Source organism: Stylophora pistillata, chromosome 5 (assembly GCF_964205215.1).
Source record: "Stylophora pistillata chromosome 5, jaStyPist1.2, whole genome shotgun sequence".
Classification (NCBI taxonomy): Eukaryota; Metazoa; Cnidaria; class Anthozoa; order Scleractinia; family Pocilloporidae; genus Stylophora; species Stylophora pistillata.
The window spans coordinates 15383786-15410423 of NC_142523.1; the positions used below are offsets into that span (position 1 = coordinate 15383786).

Here is a 26638-nt window from a genome sequence, read left to right on the forward strand (position 1 = left end):
CACCTCATACAGATAGGCCTAGTCGCAGAGTGGGGCCTGCTATGTGGCGATATTTCGGTTAATCCTGGCCCTTTCAGCCTACATTCCTCGCAATGCCAGTAAGAGATTTCTAAATCGCTTACTGGTGAAGCTCGACCTGACTATAAGCTTGACATTTTGATTCTAACGGAGTCTTTCTGTAATAGTAAATTGCCGGACTCGTACTATTATATCCCCGCTTATACGCTACACAGGAAAGACCGACAAGGAAATCTTGGAGCTGGAATCCTCGCTTATGTTGATGAGAATCTATGTGTTCAACGCCGTTTAGATCTTGAGACAAACGACATTGAAGCCCTATGGCTTGAAGTTTACCTGCATAAGTCAAAGCGATCTTTATTGATCTCTGGGGTCTACCGTCCTCCATTGGCGAAGCGAGAATACAACATCAACTTGGGGAAAAACATCGAGAACGCCTATTTGACAAACATGGAACTGATTGGGATGGGAGACTTGAACTATGACTTTCTAGATTCAACGTGTTTCTACAAACAAGATCTGGTTAAAATCCTGAGGGATTTGAACCTAAACCAGATGGTAAACGTAGTTACAAAACCTGCTTCTAGCGCGAGCTTGGATCATATGTATGTAAGTCAACCTGAGAGAATGTATTATGTCTCTGTAATTAATGTCGGTTTGTCTGTTTTTGTATCGAGGTGTTATAATCAGGAGCAAGACCCTTGCAGAAAAAAGAAACATCTTTCGCTTAAATATAGGAACCTCAAGAAAATTGACAAAGATAATTTTATCAAAGTCTTAATTAGGCCCCGTGGGACGCACCGTGGCACGCACCAGTCATAACAAAACGAATCAAGAGAATCTATCAGCCGAAATGGTTTACTGGCGATCTTAATGATGAGTTCAAGAAGAGAGATCGTCTCGTTAGAAAGGCTTGAAATTCGAGTAATCCAGGGAACTGGATGCTTTTTAGAGAAGCAAAAAAATAGAGTTTCCCGGCTCATAAGAAATGCAAAGAAAGCCCTTTTCAAGTCTCAGGTGGTGGAAAATCGAAATTGTCCAAAGAAACTATGGTCACTGATTAGAGATCTCTCAAGGGATTCGCAAGAAAGGGATTATTATGTTCGAGAGCTTGATGAAGATGGGGAAATTTTCACTTAAGACAATCGTATTTCCGAACTGTTTGACCCCTTATTTTTTAATCAGGCCACAAAAATGTAAGTTTTCGTCATCAACACCATACGCCTTCACTTTAACAAGAAGTGATTGATCAAGTCAAAAGCCTTACTATAGTCGATACACACAAGGCCAGTTACATTATTACAGTCAATATCAAAGAGGATCTGATCCAAGAGTCGAATAAGGGCAGTTTCAGCTGAATGACGCTTTCGGAACCCTGACTGTAGTCCATACAAAAGGTCGTTTCTAGACGGGTACACGTACAATGAATCATATATATGCCTCTCGTAGATCTTGGACAAAAAGGGTAGGACTAAGATTGGACGATAGTTCTGATTATCAGTCTTTGAACCTTGATTTTTAAAAATGGGTGTGACTTTCGTCATTTTCCACTTGGACGAAAAACTGCGAGTGGAGATGCAGTAGTTGATAAGGCTCGCAACCGAGCTGGCAATACCTGGCGCAGCGATTTTTAACACTCGAATGCCGCGACTATCCGCTCCTGTCGCTTTGTTAAAGGGCATTTCCTGCAGCATTCTCAAAACCTTCGCAGGGGAGATAAATGGAAGTTCAAGTGTATGTTTTATGTCCTTAATTTCCTTAAAAAAGGAAAACGAGATTTCAGTTGGTAAGCATGAATCAGCGAAACCCAGTAATTGTTCCGGAGCTATTTGGCTGATCGACAACAGTATGTTAACATAAATGGGTGCACGTCATCTTCACTAGGTATCACCCATGGTGTTCCACAAAGAAGTATTTTGGGCCCCCTGCTGTTCCTGACTTTCATCAATGACCTCCCCCTAGTAATCTCAAACTCTACTGTAGATGTCTATACCGATGATACTACCTTTTCCTCTAGTGCTCATTGTACTTTGGGGACGACGGAAGTTGAAACAAATCTTCAGGAGGACATTGACAGTCTTTGCGCGTTGTCTTCACAGAACCACATGGTCTTAAATGCCAGGAAAACCAAATCTTTTCTGGTAACTGGCAAGCGTCTCAAGTCACGTGTAGCAGGCTCTAGTTTGAAGTTGCAAGCAAATGGAACAGCTATGGAGCAAGTTGTACATCAGAAACTGCTTGGGGTTACAATTGATCAAGAACTATATTTTAAGGAAATAATTTGGATATATCAACAAAGTTGAAATGGTAAATTGGCCACCGTAATGATTACAAAAGCTGACGTTTCGAGCGTTAGCCCTTCGTCGGAACTCCCACCGACGCAGCCCCAAACAGTTTCTTTCGAAACTATTAGCCTTTAAATTTTAAGGAGCCTGTAGATAAACTTTGTAAGAAGCTTAGTCAAAAACTTGGTCTTCTGAAAAAGATGCGTACTTATTTACCAATTGAAGAAAGACGACCTTTTTAAAATTCCCCTTTTAAGCCGGTTATGATGTATGGTAGTTTAGTTTGGACTTATTGTTCTAATGGGGATCTCAAGAGAGTGTTTTGGTTGCAGAAACGTTCAGCGCGAGTAATATTAGGCGCAGGTATCGGATTACGAACAGTGGAAAATTTTAAAAAACAAAATTGGATCCCATTCTATGATGAAGTTAAGATAAGAAAGTGCGTACTAGTTTATAAGGCACTGCATAGGGAATCCCCTATGCATATTGAGAGTTCTTTAACTACGAATTACTCTCTACACGGTAGAGAGACCAGACATGGCCAATATAATTTAATCTGTCCTAAGTTTTCTAATATTACTGAAGCTGGAAGGTCTTTTTAAGTTAGTAGTATCAAGTTATGGAACAGTTTGCCAAATGAGTTTAAGAAAAAACGCAGCACTTCCTCTTTCAGAAATGATTTGAGAAATTATTTTATTGCTTTTTATAGAGACATTGGTTCTTTTGAGGCTATATTGTAATATATGTTTTATTCCATATATTCTATTTATATTTGTTTTAATAGTTACTTTGTTAGGCTAGTTCCAATTTTAATTCTACACTTGCATGTATTACTTACTAATCCTTAGTTTTGAGGGCCACTGGTTTGTCAGCGTAAGCTGTTATGTGTACACCCTCTTTAAATAAAGTTGACTTACCTACTTATAACCTTTCTGCCAACTCAGTAAAACTCAATACAATATTAACCGTATAATTTTGGAAAATTCTTATGCAAGGAATTTTTTTTACCTACTCCAATCAGATGTGAGTTTTTTATTCTAAACGAGCACACATTTTTAGTCTCACAAAACGTGTGCATTGCTATCACACTAGCCTAAACCAGCTTCAGTGTTTTATGTTATTTACGAGGGCTTAGCACAAATGTACATGTCTTGTAAATTTTCTTTACTAAGCTTCGATGTTCCATATGATTTACGCGGGCTTACGACAAATCTAGAAATACCTTTTTGTCAATTTGCTTCAACGAGTATTTGCGTTCTCCCATGTGCTAAGTGACAAGTGTGTGGAGAGAATTTGACTGATGGGATGAAGTGATCGATTGCTATTGATATTTCGATATAACGTGTTATTTATAAGAACCTTTGTACTGTATTTTAAGCTTACTCCTTTCCCCTTCTTTTTCGATGGTTTACAAGTCCAGCTTGGAAATACAATCACAAAAATAAGAATAATAACTTTTATAGCCAAACTCTGAGGACCGGTCATTTACACAAAGTCTAACCCAAATTGTACACTGCGAGTCTCAGACTTGCAGGTTGCTTTGAGCTTCTTTGTAATCATACAGAGATGTATTTCCCGTTCAAATTTGGCTATTAAACGTAAACACTTTGTATCCTCATTTTTAGTATGTTTTCGATATGGATGGTTTTAACTAGCCAGCGCTAGCCATTATAGTTTGATCGTCGCGACGAACAGAGTACACTCCAAACCGTGGATATTCGGTGATTCCACCTCGTGCTCTTTGCGTCACACGGTTGGTCTGCATGTCCCGATATTGGTGTTTGATTGCCATGGCGTTCAGAACACATCCTAGAGCGACTCATGAAGACGAACTAGCCATGAGCAAAGCACCTCTCCTTCTCAGTAGTTCATACAGAATTTTGACTGGCTTCATAATATTCTATTTCCTGTCGAACAAATTTTCTTCAAGTGCTAGCACACAGTGGCTCTTAGCTCATTTTTTCACCTAAACACCAATCACTTACAACCTTTCTTGGTAGGATTCCTTAGATTTAACGACTGTACGGTGAGCAGTTGTCGCCTGGAGAACACACAAAACTCCTCTACCCCTCCCCCTCCGGTAGTTGTGTAATCTCTTTATCGTTTACAGCGGGAAATTCAAACATTACTCAAGTCTTAGCTCGAGCGCCTTTGGGTGGAGCCATTAACTCGGCTTCATGGTTATCGCTCTCTTGGAAATTTTTTTTTTTCACTCATTTTTTTCTACATGCTTATTTTAACGATATTTAGAAGGGTTTTTCCGAGGTAATTTCAAAGAAAAACAACAAAATTTTAAGTATGCTATACGCTTTCTTTGAGTCCCACGAATTTAAGAGAGGCATTTATATGCCCTTGATTCAAGTATCCGGCGAATTTCCATAGAAAGTTAAAACATTTTAGTTCAATTTTTGTATCGTATGGTCGCACTTTGACAGCTAACCCTACAGTTACAACTCAAGAAGTCTTTGTCCTTTTTTTTGATATTAACAATAATTCACTCGACTCGCTGATAAAAAAAAAAAACTAATAAGAAATCCTTTGGAATTTTTTCTTTATCACTGGCTTTCTTTAGCATCTTGCATCGCTTTTTATACTGAAATGATTTCTGAACTATGATAAGGGTGTTCTGGAGAGACTTTCGCGAGATCAGGTGACCCATTGTCTACCCAAGAGATTCATACAGATGTTGGGATTGTGCGGTGTTGCGGCGATTCTGTGAACTGACTGAAGTCCCCCTGATTGGCTGGTTTTGAGAGCTCATAGAGGCTCCTCGGCTTGGTACATTTCTTGCCTGATCTTGAATGATCGGCGGTAATTCAGCCCCATCCTCGTCAGCCACCGAAAAGTGAGTGACGCCATGTTTGTTGTCAAACCCATCGTCTGTGAAGTGTGCCACAACCTGAAACCCAAGAATACTTTCAAGACGTTTGATATCCAATTCTTCTGCAAAAATCAAACAGGAATTTAATTTGCCATATCAGTGCCATTAAGTGGATGGGATAGCATTTCCTTTACTTTGATCATGAAGCATACAATGATTTTCGTTTCAACAGTGATCCTTGAGGTATTACAGGGAGAACATGACACATGTGGAATCTGGTGACTAGTAGTCTAGACCGCAATATTATTAACCTGCGGTGTGCGTTCGGCACATGCGCAGAGACAGTTAAAAAACATGTGCTCGAGTGCATGAGAGAATCGCCATGTCGAAACTTGTACTCGCTATGTACTCGTTGTATTGTTTTACTAAGCGTGGCCGCCCCGTTTTATTCTGTCACTGTTAGAAGTTTCTGATTAAGTATTCGTTGATTAAAGTCGATCAATTCAATCTTGTGGTTTACACAACACAAGTGGAAATAGCAATGATTTCCAGTTGATGTTAGCATATCTTATTAGAATACGTATGAAAAGGTATGTAAAGCTCCGGAAAAATATAAAATGCCAGATCAGTTTTTGGTTAATGGATCTGTCTTCCCATGTCTAGCCATGTCCGGCTAGCCATGATCCGCTCAGCCATGCCTAAGTCGGATTTGTCTTCGAGTTGCGGCGAGCGCCAGAATACCCAAGATGCATCTTGTTTTTGCGTAGGCTCTTACCTCTTGTACTTCGTCCTCAGCCTCTTCATATGCGCCATCTTCCTGTGTCTCCATGATATCTGCCATTTCAATGGTCAACGTTCCGTTTCTTTGTGACTTTGACTGTGGGGTAAATGGATTTGTGTAGAGAGATGTACTCTTTTCTGCTTTAGTTGGCCTTGGTTTAAGAGCTGGTCTGTGTTAATGAAACAAATTAAGGTAATAGAGATAGGTCAGACTTTACTACACACATGGGATACTTTGCAGGTCTATGGCTGATTTATGTATTATAAGAATTCAATATAATATCAACAGTAATATATCTAATCAAAACTAACTATGAGGGAGATTTTTGATGAAATAGTATTATAATCTAAAATTATTTGTAATTATTTGTAACTAGCCTCAATCGAAAGGGATATTTAAAAAAAAAATTAATTAATCAAGATCAGTTATTATTTCTTACTAAGGCCAACATGTAAACGGGCAAACATTCCTTCTGACAGTACAAGCATTCGTAAGCATTGATGACACTTACTGTTTCCGGATTCGACGATAGAAAAAGAAAGCCAGGAAGATAAGAAAAAATAACATTATTATTAAAACCCAGAGGAAAGGCCCTAGAAACGAAAAGAAAAAAATTAAGAAATAAATAAAACTTTAAAAATCTGAGAATTGTCATTGTTACCTCAGTGTTACAATAAAAAAAAGCAAAAAAAAAAAGGTACTGTACTTTCTCATGCCATAAGCAATAGAATCGTTACTTACACCACCAGTAATGTCGAATCGCAATCACATTTTTTGTAATTATGGTCTGCGCTGCAAAGGAATTAGATAGGTTATTTAAGTTATTATCATACGTAATTCTACACTGTAGTGTTGCTTTTTGTATCGCCTTATTGCTCTTCACGTTTTTCCTCATTAGCTGAAATCGGCTGTAAAAGATCTTCATAGAGCTGCTCACGATAGTTAATCGGTTTACCTGGTTCATACGAAATCAAATGTAAGGCTCTTCGATCGCAATTGAATTTGCCCCTTCTTTGATTATAGCTCCAGTCAGACGACCGGTAATATTTTGGAAACATTTTGAAGAATTTCATCCAAAATAAACTTTTGAAAAATCAGATACAAAAAATTTTAAGGGAATTGCACTTATACGTTTCCACTTCCAGATAGTATTTATGTTTGCAGCTAGCATAATGTTAACAAAGTGTAGAATTCAAATTATTAAAAACTAGATCATTGGATAATGCAATTCAAGACTTTTTATTGGCTTAGCCATTATGGTATATGAGCCAATATACCATAATCTAATATCTGTACACTGTAACATCTGGTTTCTTCTTAAAAAAAAAAAAGCCGAGATTTGTCTAATATCTTAGGGGCGTTTTTTTTAATAAAACAATTATTCCACTCGTGCTTGTTGGATATGAGATGATTATAGCCAACTCGGCGCTACGCGCCTCGTTGGCTACCTATCATCTCATATCCAACGCGTGCTCGTGGAATAATTGTTAAGTATTTACCGGTGACGTTCCCTTTGCCAAAGACTCCAACTCTCAAGCAAATCTTTTTCTCCCACGACACAGGTTTGAACCGAATATATCGAACAACTAAAGGGTACGGGAGCTCACAGCAAGATACAGACCCAGCGTCTTTGTTTCCATCAAATATCTACACCAACAAGAAAAAGAACAAGTTTTTTACGTTATCCTAATCATTTTAATATAAAATGGATTAAATCCACCATTTGGGAACCTGAAATGAAAAACGCTGACTATTATGACGGGGAATATTTTCTCAAATTATACGGTGGAGAATTTGAGTGCAAACAAGTTTGAAATGTGTGGTACGACACCCATCAAATCCTCAAATAAAGATCAACCGACAAACTGAACTCATTACTTTATTAACACTGTATAAAATAAGAAAAATTCAAACCCCAAAGTTCCAAACGCAAAACCTAAATTATTTTAGTTTTTAAAGGTTTTAACTATGAAAAACTGTCAAAGACTTGTGAAAATATACTTCACGGCTTGTATAACGAGTGTTTCGTCCTAGCCAAAAGATTTGCCAGATACCTTTGGAATTTTCAGACAAACTCGTTTACCTCCGCGCTCCAAGTGTCGCTGTCGAATTCAAGATGTTATCAGTCTGTCCCTTATATCATAGAAAGATGATCGCTAAGCACACGTTCACCAGTTACAATTTGTGCAATGAAAAATTAATTACAACGCATTTTTTTCCTTGCCTTTAACACTTTATCGAAGTAATACCCGTTGTACGTTTCACCATCAGAGCTATACTGCAGTGTGTATTCCTTAACCCAGCTGGTGATGTTGGCGCCATTTACAACCTCAGGTGGATCGTTTAATCCTTGAGTCGCAATATGAGTAACTCGTGACATTTCGGCTGAAAGAAAGGGTAACTGCCTCATGATTATGCCTTATAAATGTTAATCAGTCCATCCATCAATCAGAGGATGGATCTGTTAGCTTACTAATCGAACCATCCGTTGATTAGGCAGACAACGATTGATTCATTCGTTGGTACACATAAATCCTACGGGTTTGGGAATAACACTTTAGGAAAAGGTCACTATAAAGAATTCATACCGTCGGATAACCACACTGTCCTTTTCTTACCTAATGATTCAATTAATTAGACAATAGACCCTGTAGTAATTTGGTTTTTGGTGATAGACAAGCACTCAAGAAGCAACACCGAAATTTGACTCCATGCTCGACATTTCTCTGGAAATAATAATATCCAAGGTAGAGTTTTTTTCCTTTGAGTGATCCATTTTCTGTCCGGCTTTCTCTAGTCAGCATTTTTACAATTATGTTACCCTTAGTGAGATATTCCGTTATGTCTCCAGGGCGCTAGTACGTAAAGTATCGTTTGCGATTATATAGCTTTAATTTTTTAAGGCGATAAACCTTAAGTAAGTCTATCTGCATCACCTCTTTTCATATATCTTGGCCTTCTTCAGGAATTCAAAACAGGGATATTTTAGGGATGGAGATCATTTTTAAATAACATACTTTGGCAGTGAGCTGAGGTATGATTTTTGTCACTGATACGCAGACCTTAACCTCGCCCCTTTCCGCTTTCCTTAGATTTGTACTCACCGAGATCTATCTGTAAATACTGCTCAGTGTTTGATTCTTGAGCGCACCAGGCAGTGCCCTGGGAACCAGTTGGGCCCTGATTGAGTCTGCCTCGACCTGGTCCATGACTGGCATCAAGTGTTGACGATGCTGTCATGGCCTGATCCGGGATATGACCATCTTCTATTCCCAGCTCCTTTAGCTTGGCTGCAGAGAAATAATTATTGTATAGGTAACTTTTTCTCTCTCTCTCTCTTGTGAAATTTCTAGAAGTTCATACTGCATTTATGTCACTTTGGTTTTGTTTTGTGTTCTTTGTTTATTTCGGCGTTTGTTTGTTATTTGGTCTCAAAATTATCTTAGCTTATTATTCGCCTGGGTCGCAGAAACCAAAGAAAGGTGGTGTTCCATTTGTTAGTTGGTTTTGTTTGATTATTTTAGTTAATACATTAAGACAACTTTCGACGTATTCATAGAGACTTCAACTTCCGGGAAACATATTTGCGTCACCATTCTGATTTCATTCCGTAGGCGACAAAGCAAAGCCAGGTAGAGAGGTATTTGAAACAGCAAAAAAGCAATTTGAAATGCCCTGGTTCGTGATCAGTGGACTATAAACATAACATGTCGACTTAGCGCAACATTGCTGTAACTCTCTGTGAAAAACTATTCATGCATGCTTCTGTAGTTAGTTTTAACAAATGCATGACTGCGCGAAATGCCATTTACATGATATCATTTTCGATGAATCCATCGGCGGATTAATGTCAGAGTAGCTAAGAAAACCAAGCTTAGACCGCCAAATATGTTTAATGTTTATCAGAAAAAACAGTGGATCGTGAATATATTTAGAGATTATCCTTTTAACAAGTACTTGAGAATTCATGTGTCCTCACGAGCGTTACTTAAGCGTTTAAATGCGTAAATTTCAACCTATGCCAGTTAAAAACTGGAGTTAAACACAGTAATTCATTGGCTAAAATGAGTTAAACTGACTACATAACTACCAGCACAGTCGTAATAAAACATGAATCCCAAAAGACAAGAAATACGATATGGTTAAATAACGAACGGGAGTGAACTTACCTATATCACAACTACAGGAGTGAACAACATCAGTACACAAACCGAAGGCGATGATGTAAATCAGAAATATCGCTTGTGGATATCTAACCAGACTCTTCATCGGAAAATCGTATTGTGGTGAGCTTAAAACTCTGCGTAAATATTAAAACACTCGAAAGAAGTAGCGAAAGCTTTAAAGAATGCCTGATATTATAAGAATGGTCATAACTTTGTTGCGTGTTGATCAATCTAGAAAAAAAAATGTTGCATAATGAATTACGTGTTTTCCTGTGCTCATTTCATAGTCCACTTCACTTACAAGCCCATTCCTTAACGTAAAACCTTAGCCAGAAACGTCGACAAAAATCTTTAATTATTTGGAAATTTAACTTTCCAATGAGTATTTGTTTTATTTGAAAAAACGACTGTCGTAGACCGTCTAGTGTCAGTTGAAATCTTTCGGCAGTTCTTTTTTCCCTTTTTTTTCTTTTTGTATCGACACTCAGTATTAGTGAACTCCTGAACAAAAGAACAAAAGAAGAACTATTCAAAAGATAGTTATACAGCAGATATATTTGTTATGAGCTCGGATCATATCTCACGCGATAATTTGATGGACCATTATCTAAGGGTCCAGGTGGTTAATCATTAGCCGTAAAAAGGCAAAAACAGTTGGTCATTAGGCAAAAAAGATTGACCGATTTTAACGGTTGGTACTCAAAAAAGGTAACCGTAAAAAATTTCCTCATCTACAATATGTAATTTGAAAGTTTCAAAATCCCAAAACTTTTGTGTCTTTTATTGTAGCCGATGCTGCCGGAAAACAGAAAAGAAAATTACTCCATCAACCCCAACAGTAACTCGATCTGAAATTACCCTTCAGATTGTTGCTTGACTCCAATGTTGAAAGCGAGCGATTAAATGCGTTTTAGAACGATGAAAATTAATCAATAATTTTGGAAATGGCTGAAATAATTTTTTAACATTTCTAATAGTGACAGAAAGAAATATTTAGTCATAAGTTGTAAAATGACCAAAATTTTAACCGTTTAGCCTTCAAGGCCATCGTCCCATCTAGACACTCTCATCCAAAATATCGAGATAAAAGGAAGCATTAAATATTTTACGCAGGAAAGTGTTTATCAGTACTATCAAAATTTTATTCACCTGCGTGTCTTAAATCGAAATTAAAAGTACTTTGAAGTAGTTGGCGAATTTATGTTGAAATTCATGGTTATGCAAACCTTTGTACATGGGGACAATTTCAGACCAATATTTAGCTCCGATATTAGCTATCTATTGATTTCATGACCTGTTGTTTGCAAAATTTTCTTACTATTGAATCTTTTTTAAAAAGATGAAGTTTCAATTTCTGTCGCCATTGGATACAGTTTCTCTTTCATGTAAGCAATTATTGTCTCTTTCACCAGAGAAACCTTCAAAAGCTGTTACTTCTACTCTAGCGAGACAACTTTTGACATGTTCAATGCGCAAAGATCTGGATCCATCAGAAAAGGAGTTGAGAAAAAAGGAAAGAAAGAATAGAGAAAAAAACAAAGGCATTCAGGAATCCAAGAGTCCAAAATGCTGTATGAAAAGTGAGACTCAAAGCCCTCTGAAAGTTTATTAAAAATCGCAAACGTATCGTATTTTTCGGTGCCACCTTACAAATATCAAATGAGCTTCTAAATATTCTCAGGGTAGTTTACACCATACACTCTCTGTCATGAACTTTCTAATGTGTAATAATAAACAGCAAATCTACATATTGCTAGAACCAAATAAAATCTTTTTTCAAGAGTGAAATACAGTGGAACCCCGCTAACTCGAACTCGGTTAAACCACTTCGCTACTGAACCTGAACAAGATCCTTGACCCCATTTTTTAGTCATTTACTATCAGCTATTTGGAACCCCTCTAATTTGGTTTCCCTTGGGAGTTAGCGGGGTTCTACTGTTTTTCCAAAATTTCCGAGATTGGGTTTGTGTGGAGATAAGGATGGTCTCCACTCTCCCACCCCTTCCTTGTAAGAAATGTCCCCCCCCCCCAAATAAAAAATAAGCATTATTGTGCGATGATTCATTGAATCTCTTACAACTTGATTATAAGCTGTAGTTATGTTGCTTTTCTGTTGCTGTATTTCTGTTGCTTCACGTTTTCTAATTGATTATGGTATTAGTGTAAAAGCCGATTAAATATCCCTTCCTTTAACATTTAAGAAAACTAGCTGTATCTCTGTTGCTTCACGTTTTCTAAGCGATTATAGTATTAATATAAAAACTCAGTTAAATATCATTCCCTTTAACATTTGATTAAACGAGCTTTATAGTAAATTAAGAGAGTCTCTTAAAGTTTTCACTGTTTTCGTTAGGTGACAATATTTCCTCTACAACAATTTTGACACCATTTGTCACGTCTGGGGGAAGGGTAACAAACATCTTACGTGTAAAACGGACGTGAACAACCACGACGTGGATAGTTATTTCCAACGCGGGGCGATCAAGTTAAACTCGTTCAATTCAAGTGTTTTAACGCCTACCAATAGCAAAACCACAGCGAATTTTCATCTATAATTTTGCCCAGCGTAGCCTCTGCTAATTAATACGTTTTTCTGGTCTGGATTGTCTTTAACGAAATCTTTAAAATCCTAACGTAATTGTTTACTTAAACCTTCCTTTTCCTGTAAAATTTCTTGTTTAGTTGTTTTTATTTTGTTGCTGTTTTGTTTTTGTCGTCGTTGTTGTTGTTGTTGTCGCTGTTAACGCAGTTAAGTCGTGATTGTGCTCTCGAGACGGACAATCAACTCGTCAAAAGTTGGTCTCATGTTAGGGTTTGCATTCCAACAATCTCTCATGACTTGGTACCTAAAAGGAAAAAAAAGTTTATATCAAGCTGTGTTTAATTGAGAACCCACTTCAGAGGTCAATTTCTAATTTCGTTGTTTTTGTTTCTTCAGGCATAGGATTGCGTTCCCTAACTTAGAAACAGACGTAGACGATAAAAATAAAGGAATGACGATAAAAATCGACAGGGGTTTATCGTGGACTGTACCCTTATCAAAACGATATTCGTCATGACATTGGTCAAAATTTGTTGCGGACCCAGTCGGCGCACAACACTGAAAGATCATTGTTTTTTTTTGTTGCTGTTGTTTTTTGTTTGTTTTGTTTTTTTTAGTACTTGGTGTTGTCTACGTTTAAATCGTCAACCAGAGGTGAAAATCATGCCAGCCTTTCAAAATAAACTAAGTGGAATATCTCACATTTTGTCCGAGCATCCGTTAGGTTTCTCCATTCTGTACCCCTTCTTTAGTTGTTCTATCAGATCCACGGCGCTAAGCCCAGCATAAGGTTTCAACCCTAAAAGAAGGGAATTTATTTTGGTTACATTAGCCGTCCTAAGTATCTGCATAGACTTTACGCTTTTAACACATGTAACACCAAGTTTTTCCCTCAGACGATTAAAGGAACCTTAACATCTAATGCTCGAAGCTTCAACCTTTTAAAACTGACGGCGATCGTTGATCTAACCGTCATCAACCTAGGTTCATACACAAAAAAGTGTCTCGCAGCAAAGTATTTCTTTCTTTGCAAGACAGAAATGCATATAACGTGAACTACTAAAACTATTTTTGAAAATGTTATTGAACGTTCTTTACTCTTTTTTAAAAAAAATGCAGTTAAGTATCTGACTCCGTCGCAAATGAAACTGCAACTGGCTCGTTTAGGCTCAGTTTAAATTCAACAGCATGTAGTACCAGATGAAAACAAATCTTACCTCCTGATTCGATTTCCCAGAGCAGTACTCCATATGCCCATCTGAGTTTAAACGAAAAAAAAAAAAAAACAAGAAGAAAGTCCATAAAATAAGAATAAATCTTTTGCACATTTTAATAGATACAAGAAAAAATAGTTCTTAGAACGAGCGAGATATTTCGAACTGTTTTAAATATCTTAGAGTTCGTAATAAATTCAAGGCGTCCCTCTCTCTGCCGAAAATTATAAATCAGTGCCGGTAAAGTGTCAAGGAAATTTACGAAATTCTAGGGGTTCATTGTGGTAGACGATAATATTGCATTCAGGATTTAGCCACAGGTATCCCATCCTAATAGCTCTATGATTCAGGATTTAGCCACAGGTATCCCATCCTAATAGCTCTATGATTCAGGATTTAGCCACAGGTATCCCATCCTAATAGCTCTATGATTCAGGATTTAGCCACAGGTATCCCATCCTAATAGCTCTATGATTCAGGATTTAGCCACAGGTATCCCATCCTAATAGCTCTATGATTCAGGATTTAGCCACAGGTATCCCATCCTAATAGCTCTATGATTCAAAAACGGGCAAAAACGTGCCGTGAGTCGGCTCCGTAGCCAGGCTAGTTTAATTAACTTACACGTCAGATTCCATCGTGAAAGTATATGTTTCCAAAGACTCGATAGCCATCCATTTTAAGGGAAGTTTACCCTGAAAGAATCAAACAAAAGAATCATGTGTTGCATGAGTTTGACATTGTCCAAAAGAATAACTGCATTCAGGTTGGCCATGGGTTGTCAGATGATTTCATCCAATTGTACGTTATAAGAAATATTTTAGGAAAAAAAGATAGCGCAGTGGTGAGAGGCTCTTACACCTGGCGATATAAAAGGGTTGAGTTTGCTGTTAATTCTCGTCCTCTCTCCGAGGGTTTTCAGGTTCTCCGGGTCCCCGGTTATCCCCCCTCCTCCCCCCGCCCCCCGCCCCCCGCCCCCCTTTACAAAAGGCAGCATTTCAAATTCCAAAATGACCTGTTAACAGTGGACAAAAAGGGAAACCTTTTGAAGTGTCCACTGCTTTTAAAATTTGCATTCTTTCCATTTTAAAGGACATCTTCAAACACTAAACTTTCATAATGTAGTGCACAAGAACATTTAGATCAGCTGTATGGAGTACGAACCAGGTTTGGGAAGTACAAAAATGATGATTTTTCAAGTTTATATAGTTTTTAACACATTTAACACGTAATTTACCTGAGTTTCTTTCTTGTACATCAGCTGTTCATACACATCACGTGCCATACCATAATCGGAAACCTTAGCAACGTAGTCCTTCCCAAGTAATACATTCCTTGCTGCGAGATCTCGGTGGATACACTAATAAAAGCAAAATATCAAGTCACCAGTGAACCATGCTTGATTTTTGTTTGCGAGTGTGAAAGTCACTTTGCAATCATTGTTGAATTTTTCTCAGCAGTTTTGTGCTTTGCAAAATTCACCCGTCGGTCGTTTTCATGGCCTAAAGTCTTAATTTCAATCTTATATTATCTTAGTTACTATAGATGGTACTATCTCAATTTAGTTCTTTTTACGTTAAGTTCTCTGTTATACCTGCAAACTAGCTTGTGAGATTCTTCCTTCAAAAGCAAAGTGTATATTCACAATAAACTTGACTTGAACTTAAACTTGACTTGAGTTTATTTCACAGCTTCAAAACTAACATCGTAGAGTAACTCTATAGAGAAATTTCTCCTTACAAAAGCCAAAAAGTTTTCAAGTAGAAAAGCGAAGAGAGGAAAAAAAAATCTCAACCATTCAATCCCCAATTATCAGAGGTTAAATTACGAGAAACAAGTGGTGAACTAGACAGTACAGAGCGTTGGAGGGGCTTACCGTGAATAGGAAGAAAAGCAGGCATACCTCAAATGTTACAAAGATTTTCCTCCTATTAAATTAACTCACCCTGCAGCTCGCTAAATGTGCCATTCCTCGAGCCACGTCAACGGCTACTGATGTCTTCATATCTTCTGTTAAGCCGCTTGTGGTGTTATTTCCAATTTGTTCGCGGGACTTTTTCAAGAAATCTAACAAGCAGCCGTTTTCTGCTAGCTCTATTATGACGAGTAGGTGGTCTGGAGATAAAGATATGAATGGAATGAAACCATTTGAATTGTCTACAAAAATTTCATGCGTAAGGGCGTCACGTTACGAAATTTTCATTATCTCTAAGTGTAAAATTATATTCTTAATAAGGGATTCCAGAAAATGTTAGTTAGGTAGAAACCATGAAAATGGGTAGAAAGGATCGAGAATAGTGAAGAAGAAAAATGTTGATATTGAATGCATGAAAGTTTCAAGGTGAACTACACGTGACACAGCTCCTTTAACCCCCACCAACTACTAGAAGTGAGTGACGTGTAAATTCTTCTAACGATATTGACACGTTATCCACCAAGTATGTGAAGAGCTTGAGAGTCAAAACACCGTACAGTCATAACTGAGCAGGAAACGTGTGGTAACTAGTTGGGAGAATTGCAATTTGATTTTTTAGAGTAAAAGGGATAAGCTATGGTTCTGTATTATAGTTTAAGTGTCTCACTAACCATCTTGGGTGCATGCTCCGATCAAATTCACAAGGTTCGGATGGTGTCCGACATTGACCATAATTTCCAACTCATTGTACAAGTCTTTTATTTCCACCTTTGTGGCAGACGCTGTTAAGTAAAACAAGGGTGACATTTAAAACAATTTATATAATTATGTAACTTGTATGAATGAAGCTCACAAGACCTACTCGTTATTAATGGAAATATAAAGAAATTTAGTATCAAATTTCCTTTAAAAGTATTACATGGCTGGTTGAACATGCGAACTTGTGACGATATCTCTGGCTAACTGGCTGACTGGCTGACTAACTGACTGGCTGACTGGCTGACTGGCTGACTGGCTGACTGGCTGACTGGCTGACTGGCTAACTGGCTAACTGGTTGAATGGCTAACTGCCTGACTGGCTGACTGGCTGACTGGCTAACTGGCTGATTGGCTAACTGACTGGCTGACTGGCTGACTTGCTAACTGGCTAACTGGCTGACTGGCTAACTGCCTGACTGCCCGACTGACTTACTGTCTCTGTATGGCAGGCTGGCTAACTAATTGACGCAATGTCTTAATGACTAGCTAGTCGATTGGTTGACTGGTTCACTGACTGACTGATTGACTGACGAACTGACTGCCTGACTGCCAAACTGGCTGACTGTTGGACTAGCTGACTGATCGTCTGACTGACTGACTGATCAGAACTGAAAAGCTGCAAAACTTACGTTTTAAGGCTTTTACTGCGCAAGGAAGGATTTTCCCACTCTCTTGTACCAGCTCCCCTTTATAAACGACGCCGAATGCGCCCGAACCTAGTTCATTCAACAGCTTAATATTCTCGTACGGAAACTCTTCCCAATTCGTCTCACACGGTTTGTAAGCACTGTTTGTAAACGTTAATCCTTTAACATTCTTATCCTGGTAAACTGCTACTTCGCTCTGAAAAGAAAAATACATGTGGCTAGTGAGTTCACAACTAGGCTGGTGCGATTTAAGTAAAATTGCAGGGATAGGTGGACAGAACTTTTCGCAAAGAGGTTATTCTGAAAGAAATCTGGGATGCTTTATTTTGCCTTTTTTTCCGCTTTGTTCATTCTCTTGAACAATCAGATTCAAAACTAAAAACCAATCGCCCCTTAAATCCTCTGTAAATTCCCACAAGCAGGAACAAGGCGGCCTGCTTGTTTTTACCTTTGAATTCTCATTGGCTCTTCGTGATATTTTGCCACGTCATGATGAGTTAATGTAATTACTTTGGTTTTGAGTTTTCGACACTTGGTGGAATGAGCTCTTTGCATGCAACTGTAGGAATGGACCTGGTTTCAGCTTATACAGGATAAATGCACTAAGTGTATTTGCCGTTATGTTACCCTTTGAGAGTCGTTTTCAAATGCAAGAGCTTGAAACCGAGCATCTCTTTCCTCTCTTTCTTCCGCTTTCTTGCGTCTGTAAACAATTATACCAACCACTATGGCAAGAACCAAGATGACACCTAACACAGCCACGACAATGATCCACCAGGCAAAAGCTGTACAAAAACAACAAATTTTGTGATATCAGAATTGAAGCCAGACATGGTTTAACTTTTTCAAAGGTTCCATATATATATATAGGAAAGGTCTCAGGCAAGGCGGACCGGGACATGTGGCGTAGGATGGCAAGTTACTATTCCCTTTACCGTAAAATGTAAGTAGCAATACGATGTTATGATGACTTGTTAAAACCTGATCCTGATTCAAACTTTCCCTCCCTACCTTCAAAGCAAGGTGATTCATCGAAATTTTAAAATAAGAAGAACAAATTTTCTAGGAGAGCATTACGACTTGTGTATGATGCTTACGAAAGGTTTTAATCTAAAAAAAATAACAATCAGTGATCATGTCTCCAGCGAAAATATGAGCGATACGTCAAGTTTAAAGGTACAAATATACAGTAAAGAAGAATAGAAATATTAATGAATAACCGACAGACAACTTTTTCAGTTTTAGAAATTTACTTAATATACTAAAAATGGCTTACATGCGGGTTCGGTTTCGTGACCAGTTTCCTCATTAAAATTGGGTCCATATGAATTAACAGCACCGACCATTATCATGTAGACGGTCTCTGGCTCGAGAGACTTAATCCTGTAAGAGTAGTCTGTAGTGTCAGCGGTTTGATTATGCTCGATGTAGGTCTTTTCACTATACTCTCTGTAGCGCACCGAGTAAGTGCGTACGTTGAAAGTTTCAGCATCGTCCGACGGTTTCCATCGAACGCTTATCTCATCTGATTTGACATCAAAGATCTCCACATCATTAGGCTCTGGAGGTTGGGCTGAAATAGAGATTAAACAATGATTAATTACAAAGCGAATGGATAATCAAAAGATTATCTGATGACTAAGCGAGAAAAGAAGCTGCAAGTATTGAAATAACATAGACAATTGGAATTTACTTAGACAAGGGCGAGCATTAGGTGAACGAAATCTATCTGAGTTCGTCAGAGGCATTACTAGCTCATTTTCCACGTGATTTCCCTTTTTTCATATCCTTTCCAATTACATGATGCAAGAGAGTCTCTTATGTAACGTTTCTACTGACATTAACACTTTCATACCCGAGTAGGTCGAATCTTACGAAACGAGTGGTCCGTTGACCATCAGTCTGGATATTCTCCACACTTGTTTTTCATAAATTTCCCATTCTCCTACAAAAAGTATTTGTTCAAAAATAAAAAGCTTCTTTCGTGGGCGATCATTTCCTTTGTTCTCATGATCTCAAGGTAAGATTCAGCAGGCATACTTTAAGAAGAAATTAGTTGCTAAGAGTGTTCATACTTCTCCAAGATTGGACACCAGTCCATCGCACGTTACTCTTCGGAAATTTTGTCACGTTTTAGTAGCAGTGGCTGTTTGTTATCACCCTTCCATACTTATCTTAAAGTCGCAGAAAAGATGATATCCATCCCACTCGAAAGTGGAAAACAAAACTTATAAAAGACCAGAATAATTATGGCAAGCTTACTCTTTGGAATAACTTTGGACACTTTGAGCCGCTTTACAAACCCATCGTCGGCTTCTTTAATTACTGTTTGGACGACTTTGGCCTTTTCATCTGCGATAGTTGTTTCATTTTTGGGATCGGTTGTAATAATTTGAATAATGATGTTGAAATCCACAACTACACTTCCTTTCCTAGAATATTAGGGGAGAAAATGTAATTTAAGCAAATAGGCATACTGCAGCTACAACGATTGATAATGTGGTTAGTTTATAGAGAATGGAAAACGGGGGAATTAAGAATAAGAAAGAGGGAAAACGAGCATAAAACTTTTAAAACATCTTTCATACTCTGGTTACTCAGTTGTGCAACATCAGAGCGAAAAATCCGACGGTCTGAGGTTCGATTACTAATGAGAGACTCAAAAGTTTTCCTTGCTCCACGTAAAACGACCAACATTTTTCAATAATAATGGAATTATTTTTTTCTTTATCTTAGATAAGTGAAAGCGCCTCTTTGATATGCCATGGAGATCAGTCATATAAGTTGTTTATCCAAGCTAAGATCAATACAATAGATGAAATAACAGATATACGTGGCTGCTAGATTTTATTGAGACCAGTTCACACGAAAATGAAATATTCTGAGTTATTAGCTGTGGAGTTCAGAAAAAAGAATCTGTCACTCACGTCATTTTCAAAACCTCCGTTCTAATATATCCTGGAGTCTCGCTGTAAAGGATGTCCATCTGAAACATGACAAGAGGTTTTGCTTTTTTTTTCTATCGAACCTATTAACAAGGCGGCAGATAGAGATAGACGGTTTGTAGGTCCGTCTGCGGTAAAACAGACAATCGGAAGGAAGGTAAGAATCCAGGGAAAGAGGAAAGACTGGAGAGAGGGAGAGGCTGGGAGTAATGATAGAGGGTTGAGGGGGGCACGAAGGAAGGAGAAGAATGGGGGGCAAGGGAAAAGAAGAAGGGAGGGAGAAAGGAAAGAAGGAGAGAGAATGTAAGGTGGCAGAGGAAGGAGGGAATTAAGGAAGGAGGAGGGGAGAACGGGAAATAGACGAAAAGGAGGGAGGATGGGTGAGAGAGGATAGCAAAAAGGGTGGAGAGCGAGAGAGTAAAAAAAGAAGGGAGAGAGAGAGAGGGAATGGAAAGAATGAAGGAGGAAAAGAAGTCATACCTCAGCGGTAAAGTTTTGCTCAATTGTCTTGTATTGTGGCGATGACTTATTCTCCAGCTCTTTTGTGTAGTTGTAATTTTCAACCTTCAAGGCCATTTCCACCTTGACTTGAACTGTAATAAAAAAAAAACAACAACAAATGCTCATCTCTGCAATGGACAACTCACAGTACTTCTTCCTGCCTAGTATGTTACTGCCTCTGTGAGGTTTTGTCAACAAACGAACTAACACTTCACAGCCATTTAAAATCCCTTTAAATCTTCTCCATCGTTAGTTAACTTTGTTTCTTATTGGTTCGTTATTACCACTTTTGCGTTTTTCTATGGCACCGCTCTAATATTTTGTAGTCATTGACGGTCCGTTTTGATATACCTTCTCCAACCTTTCATCTTCTTTGGCTTCGCGAACTGAACTTTGAGTGCGATTCTCGACGGGTTCGCTTGAAATTTACGAAAAGTATCTAATGAGTTTCTTGGTTCAGCCGTTTTGAATCCAAAGCAAAGTGAAATTACCTTTAAAGGCTCACTATCATCTACCTACCCAAAACCTGGAGTGTGATGGTGTGCGGAGGGTTTTCGCCTATTCGACAGGTGTAATTGCCAGAATCTGCAATGGCCGTGTCTTTTATTTCAAGCAGTCGTCCTCCACCTTTAACCTACAACAAAAACAGTGACAGTATTGGGTGTTTTATACAAATTCTTGTTTAAAAGTTCTTTTATCAGTGCGGCCTCTATCACCGAGTCGCTTCGCAAACCGTCACTTATTAGATTACAGGAAAGGAGCAATAAAATTACATGATTCTTTGTCATCTTCGCATGCTCAGCTTCTTAGTACTGATTAGTTCAATTGAATCTACAGTTCGCAGGTGCAGAGAGGGAATGCGGTGGGATGGGTGGGTGAAACCTGTTGAGAGACTCCAGGATGGTGGGGTAAAAATATCACCAGATGAGTGGGACAGATATTGTCTACTACCAAAACACTTAACAACAGACGCGCGAGAAGGACAGCGCATACAACAGAGTAGGAGAGTAGGGTCACCTGTCTTCTCGCGTTTTCGATCTCGATTCCATCCTGGCGTTTCCAACTATAACTTCCATCGCCATCAATGGTGCAGTTCAGAGACACTGACTCTCCCTCAGTTACATTCACAACCTCAGTGGTATTTTTAATAATTACTAAAACAGCAAAATGTTGAACCAGAGTCAGCAAATGTATTTTAGACTCACATTAGCATTATTTCTCATAGAAAGTTTCATTTTTAACCATAAGGAGTCAGGTAAATATTCTTCTTTATATTTTTTTTTACTTTATTTCATATCCACTACGAATGAAGAAATTATTTTGGGGTGACACCGATTTAATTTGTCTGGTAGTAACAAGAATGAAAACCGACATTTCCTAATCTTTTACTACAATCGGAATTCGAACGGAAATTGACCATTTTTCAACGGCAGAAACTGAAGAATTCAAAAAAGGTAAGCATCAGTTACTAGACAGCTAAAGTTCCTTTGGCTTAAAATTTTCACACCCGAACGCAATTTTTGCCTTTATAGTTTAGGGGCCATCGGAAAATTTGCAAATATGTCTTGAAAGCGCTTCTTCTTTCAAGATGTGTGGCACTGACAACATTTGGGCGCACGCGGTTCATTTCAAATGTGACAAGGAAAAGAGACAACATATGGCTTGAAAGCGTTTCGTCGTCTTCCAAACGTCTTTCCCCTGTATTTCTTTTCTATGTATCGCAGAATATGTTTAACTTGAAAGTGAGTCTTTCAAGTTTGCCAGGTAAGGCCGGCCTGACATAATTGATAGTCTTGAAAGTTTTTCTTTCAAGAGCGAATCGAAACACATAACCTTCAAATTGTGTTTCGCAAGTATCTCCTAAGTGATCAGTTACAATGCGTCAGGTATTCATCTAATCAATAATCGATTTTCTAGTGACGCGCGCAAGCTCACTCACTACTATCACTTACCAAAAACTTACCTGGACGACCAGCGGAAATTTTATTGCTGCTTCTATGTAATCAAAGTTAAGCAATGAGGTGAAAAGACCAGAATATCGAAATAAAAATTGGAAAAGTACTTATCTGACTTAAGCAATTTCCATAATCCAGCTTTTGATGTTCTAGAAGAAAGAAAAAAGTTTCAGGTTAGATAGAGGAAACTATTACAATAAGCTCCTGATATACATATATATATATATATATATATAACTGCATATATATATATATATATATATATGCAGACGTTTTTTAGACGTTATTAGACGTTTTGTTGTGTAGTATCGCTGAGTATTTTTGCGAGTTGTGCCGTACTTTGACGAGCCTGTAGGGTGAGTCAGAATACAAATAACGGGTAAAAATACTCAGCGATACTACACAACAAAACGTCTAATAAGTTATTTATTATCCAACATGCCAAACTGTTATTTCAGCATGGGCGAATTTCGCAGATATTTATTTACGAGTGCGTGACAGAAGTATGCGAAGAGGAACGGAATTGGCGCGTTGTGTTGCTGTTTCTATTTTCTTCATTAAATGAAGAGATTTTCTGGCCGTCAAGCTGTTTTTCTTTTTTCGATTCATCTAATAAACTTGGATCTATATTTGCCAGCCCTTCGGACTCTTCGTCGTCGGAAATATGATTCAAATTGTCCGCCACTTTTTTTTTTCATAACTACAATCCAATATTCTTCGCTTGCGCGATGCGAGAAAACCTGTTCAACCGGTTCTCCACAATAGACGAGTACAAATACCGCGTGATATTTGTACTCGTCTATGGCGTTATTTTTAATCGTCTAAGTGTAGTTGGATAATAACGTAGATTACTGATAATTTTGAAGGCTAGTGTTCACGTTTCCGGCCCGGGAGCCCTTTTAGTTTTCAGCGGTTTCAAACTGATAGTGCTATATTTCATCTGCATCCGTGGCCTTAGTCAGTGCTAATATTTCAACGACTTGCGTGACTAGCTAGACATGTCCAAAATCCCGTTTCACAATGCAGTGACACTTCCGTCGTAAGCAGCCCAGCCTGTACTTTGCCCCGATCACGAGGCTTGGGTGAAGTTCAAAAAGGTGATGAGTTTCAGAAGACTAGTCTGTTTCGAAAACAATATTTTTTAAGCTGCTTTTGGTTGCTGGAAGATAGGTTTTTTAAAAGCATTGATCCCAGTGAGCAATTCGAAAAATCTCAGTGAGTGCCTAGACTTAGTTGGAGCGAAAAAGATCACTAGCGTGTAACGTGATTGATGGATGCGTTTTGTCATGTTCACCCCGTTAGACCGTTGCCAAGGCCTCTATGAAAGTTCCGGCCTCTACTAACTATGTTCCGGCAGATCATAAGCCAATTACACTTGACGAATGCAACAACTTTAATATTTATATTGCGCAAAATACATGTAACATATGATCAATCGCGCAATGTTAAAAAATACCTGAGTTTCCGAATACCGCAAATATGTCTTTTTGCTTACACAAGAAGATTAATGTAATAATACCCCTATGTCTGGCGTCGTTCTGATAATTCTATCCTGGGAACTGTTGGAAACTACTTGTCTATCAACCGCAAAGATTGCATTGAAATGAAAAATTTTAAAAACTCAGTTAACAATTTTGGTCAAATGCATATTATCTCTGTTGAATTTTAGTCAACCTTCAACCTAACTTAAATTATGGCTGGAATGTCTTTGTTAATGTGTTATTTTACAATAGCCAAGGAAGACGTCGACGTTACAAGTTGATGCATACTTGAAAGATTCCTGCGATGAAAACATCTCTCGTTTGTGTTCATTTTGATTACCGCAGACTGGAGAGAATTCTGACATTGGTCTTCGGACACAAAATAAACTAAAAGTTACTCTGAATATAAACACATACACATTGACCTAAAAGATGTTTCTCAGTAGTACCTTTGAAAGAGGTTAGAGCTCTGTCTGCACATAGCCACATTTTGGTGAAAAAAAGGGAAAATAAAGCAAATTAAGTGTTAGCCATCCAGACGTCTTAAGAGCGACAAATAAATTCTCCTACAGCGTCTCTTGCAAGGTCATCTACACAGCGCTTGAAAGGGCGCTGAAACGGTTTGATTTTTAGATCAGGAGACAATCACGTGCACTGGAGCGTTGCAACACCCTGCTGATGTCGTCAAAGCGAACCGAAACAGCTTTCAGATGGTGCAAGATATTTCTGGTTGCAATTTCACCATCTTACCTTTGATATTATGAGTAAATTGTGATATGTTTTTAGAGTCATCCACTGTATCAAAACACACTATATCTTAACCCAGATCCTCCTGTGACGCATTCAAAGGACAGGAAGTTGTGATGAAGCCAGTGAACCGTAAATCGGTCTGATAAGGATTAAAATTAGGGGAGTTCAACACCGATGCGTGTTTCTAAAATTTGTCAGTGTTGTACAACCCGAGGAGAATAGACATATTTGAAGAAGTCATAACATGCTTTTGATTTTCGCGATGTTTCTAGCTTGTTTGTTAATATTTTTGCAGACAGATTCTTGAACGTGTCGTTTTCCCCTGAGGGTATAAGATAACCTCAATATCAACTGACATCACGCAAAATCTGTACGGAATTTTCAGTCCTAGTAAGCGGAAATTCTTATGAGAAACCGGCCCTCAATTTCAAAACTTTTCGGTGAACACTCATCTCTTACCAATCGCAAGCAGTTTTCATTAGAGACAAGAACCCTCAGGGTAAAAGTTCGTACCTAATAATGCCTCGCAGTTATCAAAGATATGAAACACAATGACACATATATCAGATTTAAATAACTGTCGCACAAAAGCACAATTGTTATTGAGATACGCATTTTGCATGGTCCTGTGCTGTTTAATTCGATAGATTAAGTCAAGCAATGCAGAATTTTAAAAAAAAACTGAGGATAGCAACTTTCTTCCGCCTTGATCTCAGTTCTAGGAGGAGAATTTGTTATGAAAACGATGAATAAAGAAGGTACTGTATGCATAATCTGATGTCTGCAGTCAGCGTTTGTAATTGCCCGAAGTGCAGTAACTCAATTTACTACGGGAGAGAGGGGCGGTTTGAAATACATGAGAGTTCGAGCTAGCCGATAGAAAACGAAAACTTGTTTACGCATTGACAGAAAACGAGATTGCGGGGTTTTCTTCTTCGTCTATTAACTACGCCTTCAAAGATTTAACTCCTGCCAACCAGCGACATGAGCGAGAGAAGTGACTCAGTTTCCTTTGAAAGACAGAGAACCCTTTAATCCCAACACTACAAGATAACTACCTTACCTTCGAGATTCCTGGTGCCAAGACGATGAGTATCTGTTAGTTAACATCGCAATCGTTCACGAACGTTAATAGGTTTAGAAGACTGCATCAAGTTGTTACTTCCTCGTCAAATGAAGAGCTAAAGCTGTTTACGGCCCCTCCAATGATTTTGGCCAAATATTGGCTGTCTGGGCGTGTTTTTCATTAATATGTTAATCACTACATTCTTCCGTAGTGCCGTGTTTCAGGAAAGCGTGTTACAATCGAGTTTGTTTTCCTTCAAGGGTTCTCACACCTCTGAACAAATTTCTCCAAAATCTCTTTCCCATAATATGGATGGATGAATAACAAATGTCTTTGATCTTTAGAAACGAGTTACACTTCGTTAAGACTGAAGTACTTTTTTAAATTAATTTCTACTCTCTGTTATTTCCTTGTTGATCAAAAGCTATTTTCTCAAATTTGTTGAATATTTAGAGGGCGTTTAATATTATATTTGACTGACAGACACATCAAGATGTTGAACACGACGTTGTTGTTTCCTTATTAACCTCACAACTTGACTTAATATTCTTGCATCAGCCTAAAATTAAAAATAGAGTATGGAAAGCTTATTCCATTATACACATCATGAGGTTAAGCATGACGTTGTTGTCTCGAAGGAGAAGCCAAATTTAACCTCGCAATTTAACTTAACGTTCTCGGATCAATCTAAAAATAGACACCGAAGACGCAATATGGAAAGTTCACTTTAAAGAGATGATGCCACATTCCTTTGTAACTCCGAAACCATCTCTCTCCACATGTAGTCGTCTA

At 38.2% G+C, this 26638-nt stretch overlaps 2 protein-coding genes and 1 long non-coding RNA gene across 3 annotated transcripts in view; all 3 read right to left on the minus strand.

Moving 5' to 3' along the window:
* Positions 1 to 3745: 3745 nt before the first annotated feature.
* LOC111324255 (uncharacterized) lies at positions 3746 to 10319 on the minus strand. The gene is made up of 8 exons (XM_022927763.2): positions 10075 to 10319; positions 9010 to 9195; positions 8130 to 8290; positions 7405 to 7552; positions 6647 to 6697; positions 6417 to 6498; positions 5900 to 6074; positions 3746 to 5202 (listed from the first exon to the last, which is right to left on the minus strand). The coding sequence occupies exons 1-8, from the start codon at positions 10172 to 10174 to the stop codon at positions 4966 to 4968; spliced, it is 1140 nt and encodes a 379-aa protein (XP_022783498.2). The 5' UTR covers positions 10175 to 10319; the 3' UTR covers positions 3746 to 4965.
* Positions 10320 to 11663: 1344 nt separating this feature from the next.
* Positions 11664 to 26004, minus strand: LOC111324192 (angiopoietin-1 receptor). The gene is made up of 16 exons (XM_022927685.2): positions 25844 to 26004; positions 21612 to 22698; positions 21114 to 21228; positions 20574 to 20686; positions 20076 to 20134; positions 19411 to 19580; positions 18425 to 18721; positions 17776 to 17933; positions 17131 to 17344; positions 16414 to 16524; positions 15773 to 15942; positions 15065 to 15187; positions 14452 to 14522; positions 13831 to 13871; positions 13316 to 13412; positions 11664 to 12917 (listed from the first exon to the last, which is right to left on the minus strand). The coding sequence occupies exons 4-16, from the start codon at positions 20667 to 20669 to the stop codon at positions 12821 to 12823; spliced, it is 1704 nt and encodes a 567-aa protein (XP_022783420.1). The 5' UTR covers positions 20670 to 20686; positions 21114 to 21228; positions 21612 to 22698; positions 25844 to 26004; the 3' UTR covers positions 11664 to 12820.
* A 381-nt stretch (positions 26005 to 26385) lies between these two features.
* The window catches only part of LOC148730505 (uncharacterized), a 1017-nt gene continuing 764 nt past the window's right edge, over positions 26386 to 26638 (minus strand). The window contains exon 3 of the long non-coding RNA XR_016000963.1: positions 26386 to 26405. This is a non-coding gene — a long non-coding RNA (uncharacterized LOC148730505). The remainder of the gene's footprint in view (positions 26406 to 26638) is intronic.

Coding starts and splice junctions, on each gene's coding strand:
- LOC111324192 (XM_022927685.2), bottom strand. CDS start 20,669: ATGGCCTTGAAGGTTGAAAATTACAACTACACAAAAGAGCTGGAGAAT. Junction 13,872..14,451: donor TTCACGATGGAATCTGACGT/GTAAGTTAATTA, acceptor GTTTAAACTCAG/ATGGGCATATGGAGTACTGC. Junction 12,918..13,315: donor AACGGATGCTCGGACAAAAT/GTGAGATATTCC, acceptor TTTTCCTTTTAG/GTACCAAGTCATGAGAGATT.
- LOC111324255 (XM_022927763.2), bottom strand. CDS start 10,174: ATGAAGAGTCTGGTTAGATATCCACAAGCGATATTTCTGATTTACATC. Junction 8,291..9,009: donor GTATTTACAGATAGATCTCG/GTGAGTACAAAT, acceptor CCTTTCTTTCAG/CCGAAATGTCACGAGTTACT. Junction 7,553..8,129: donor ACTTCGATAAAGTGTTAAAG/GCAAGGAAAAAA, acceptor TTGTTGGTGTAG/ATATTTGATGGAAACAAAGA.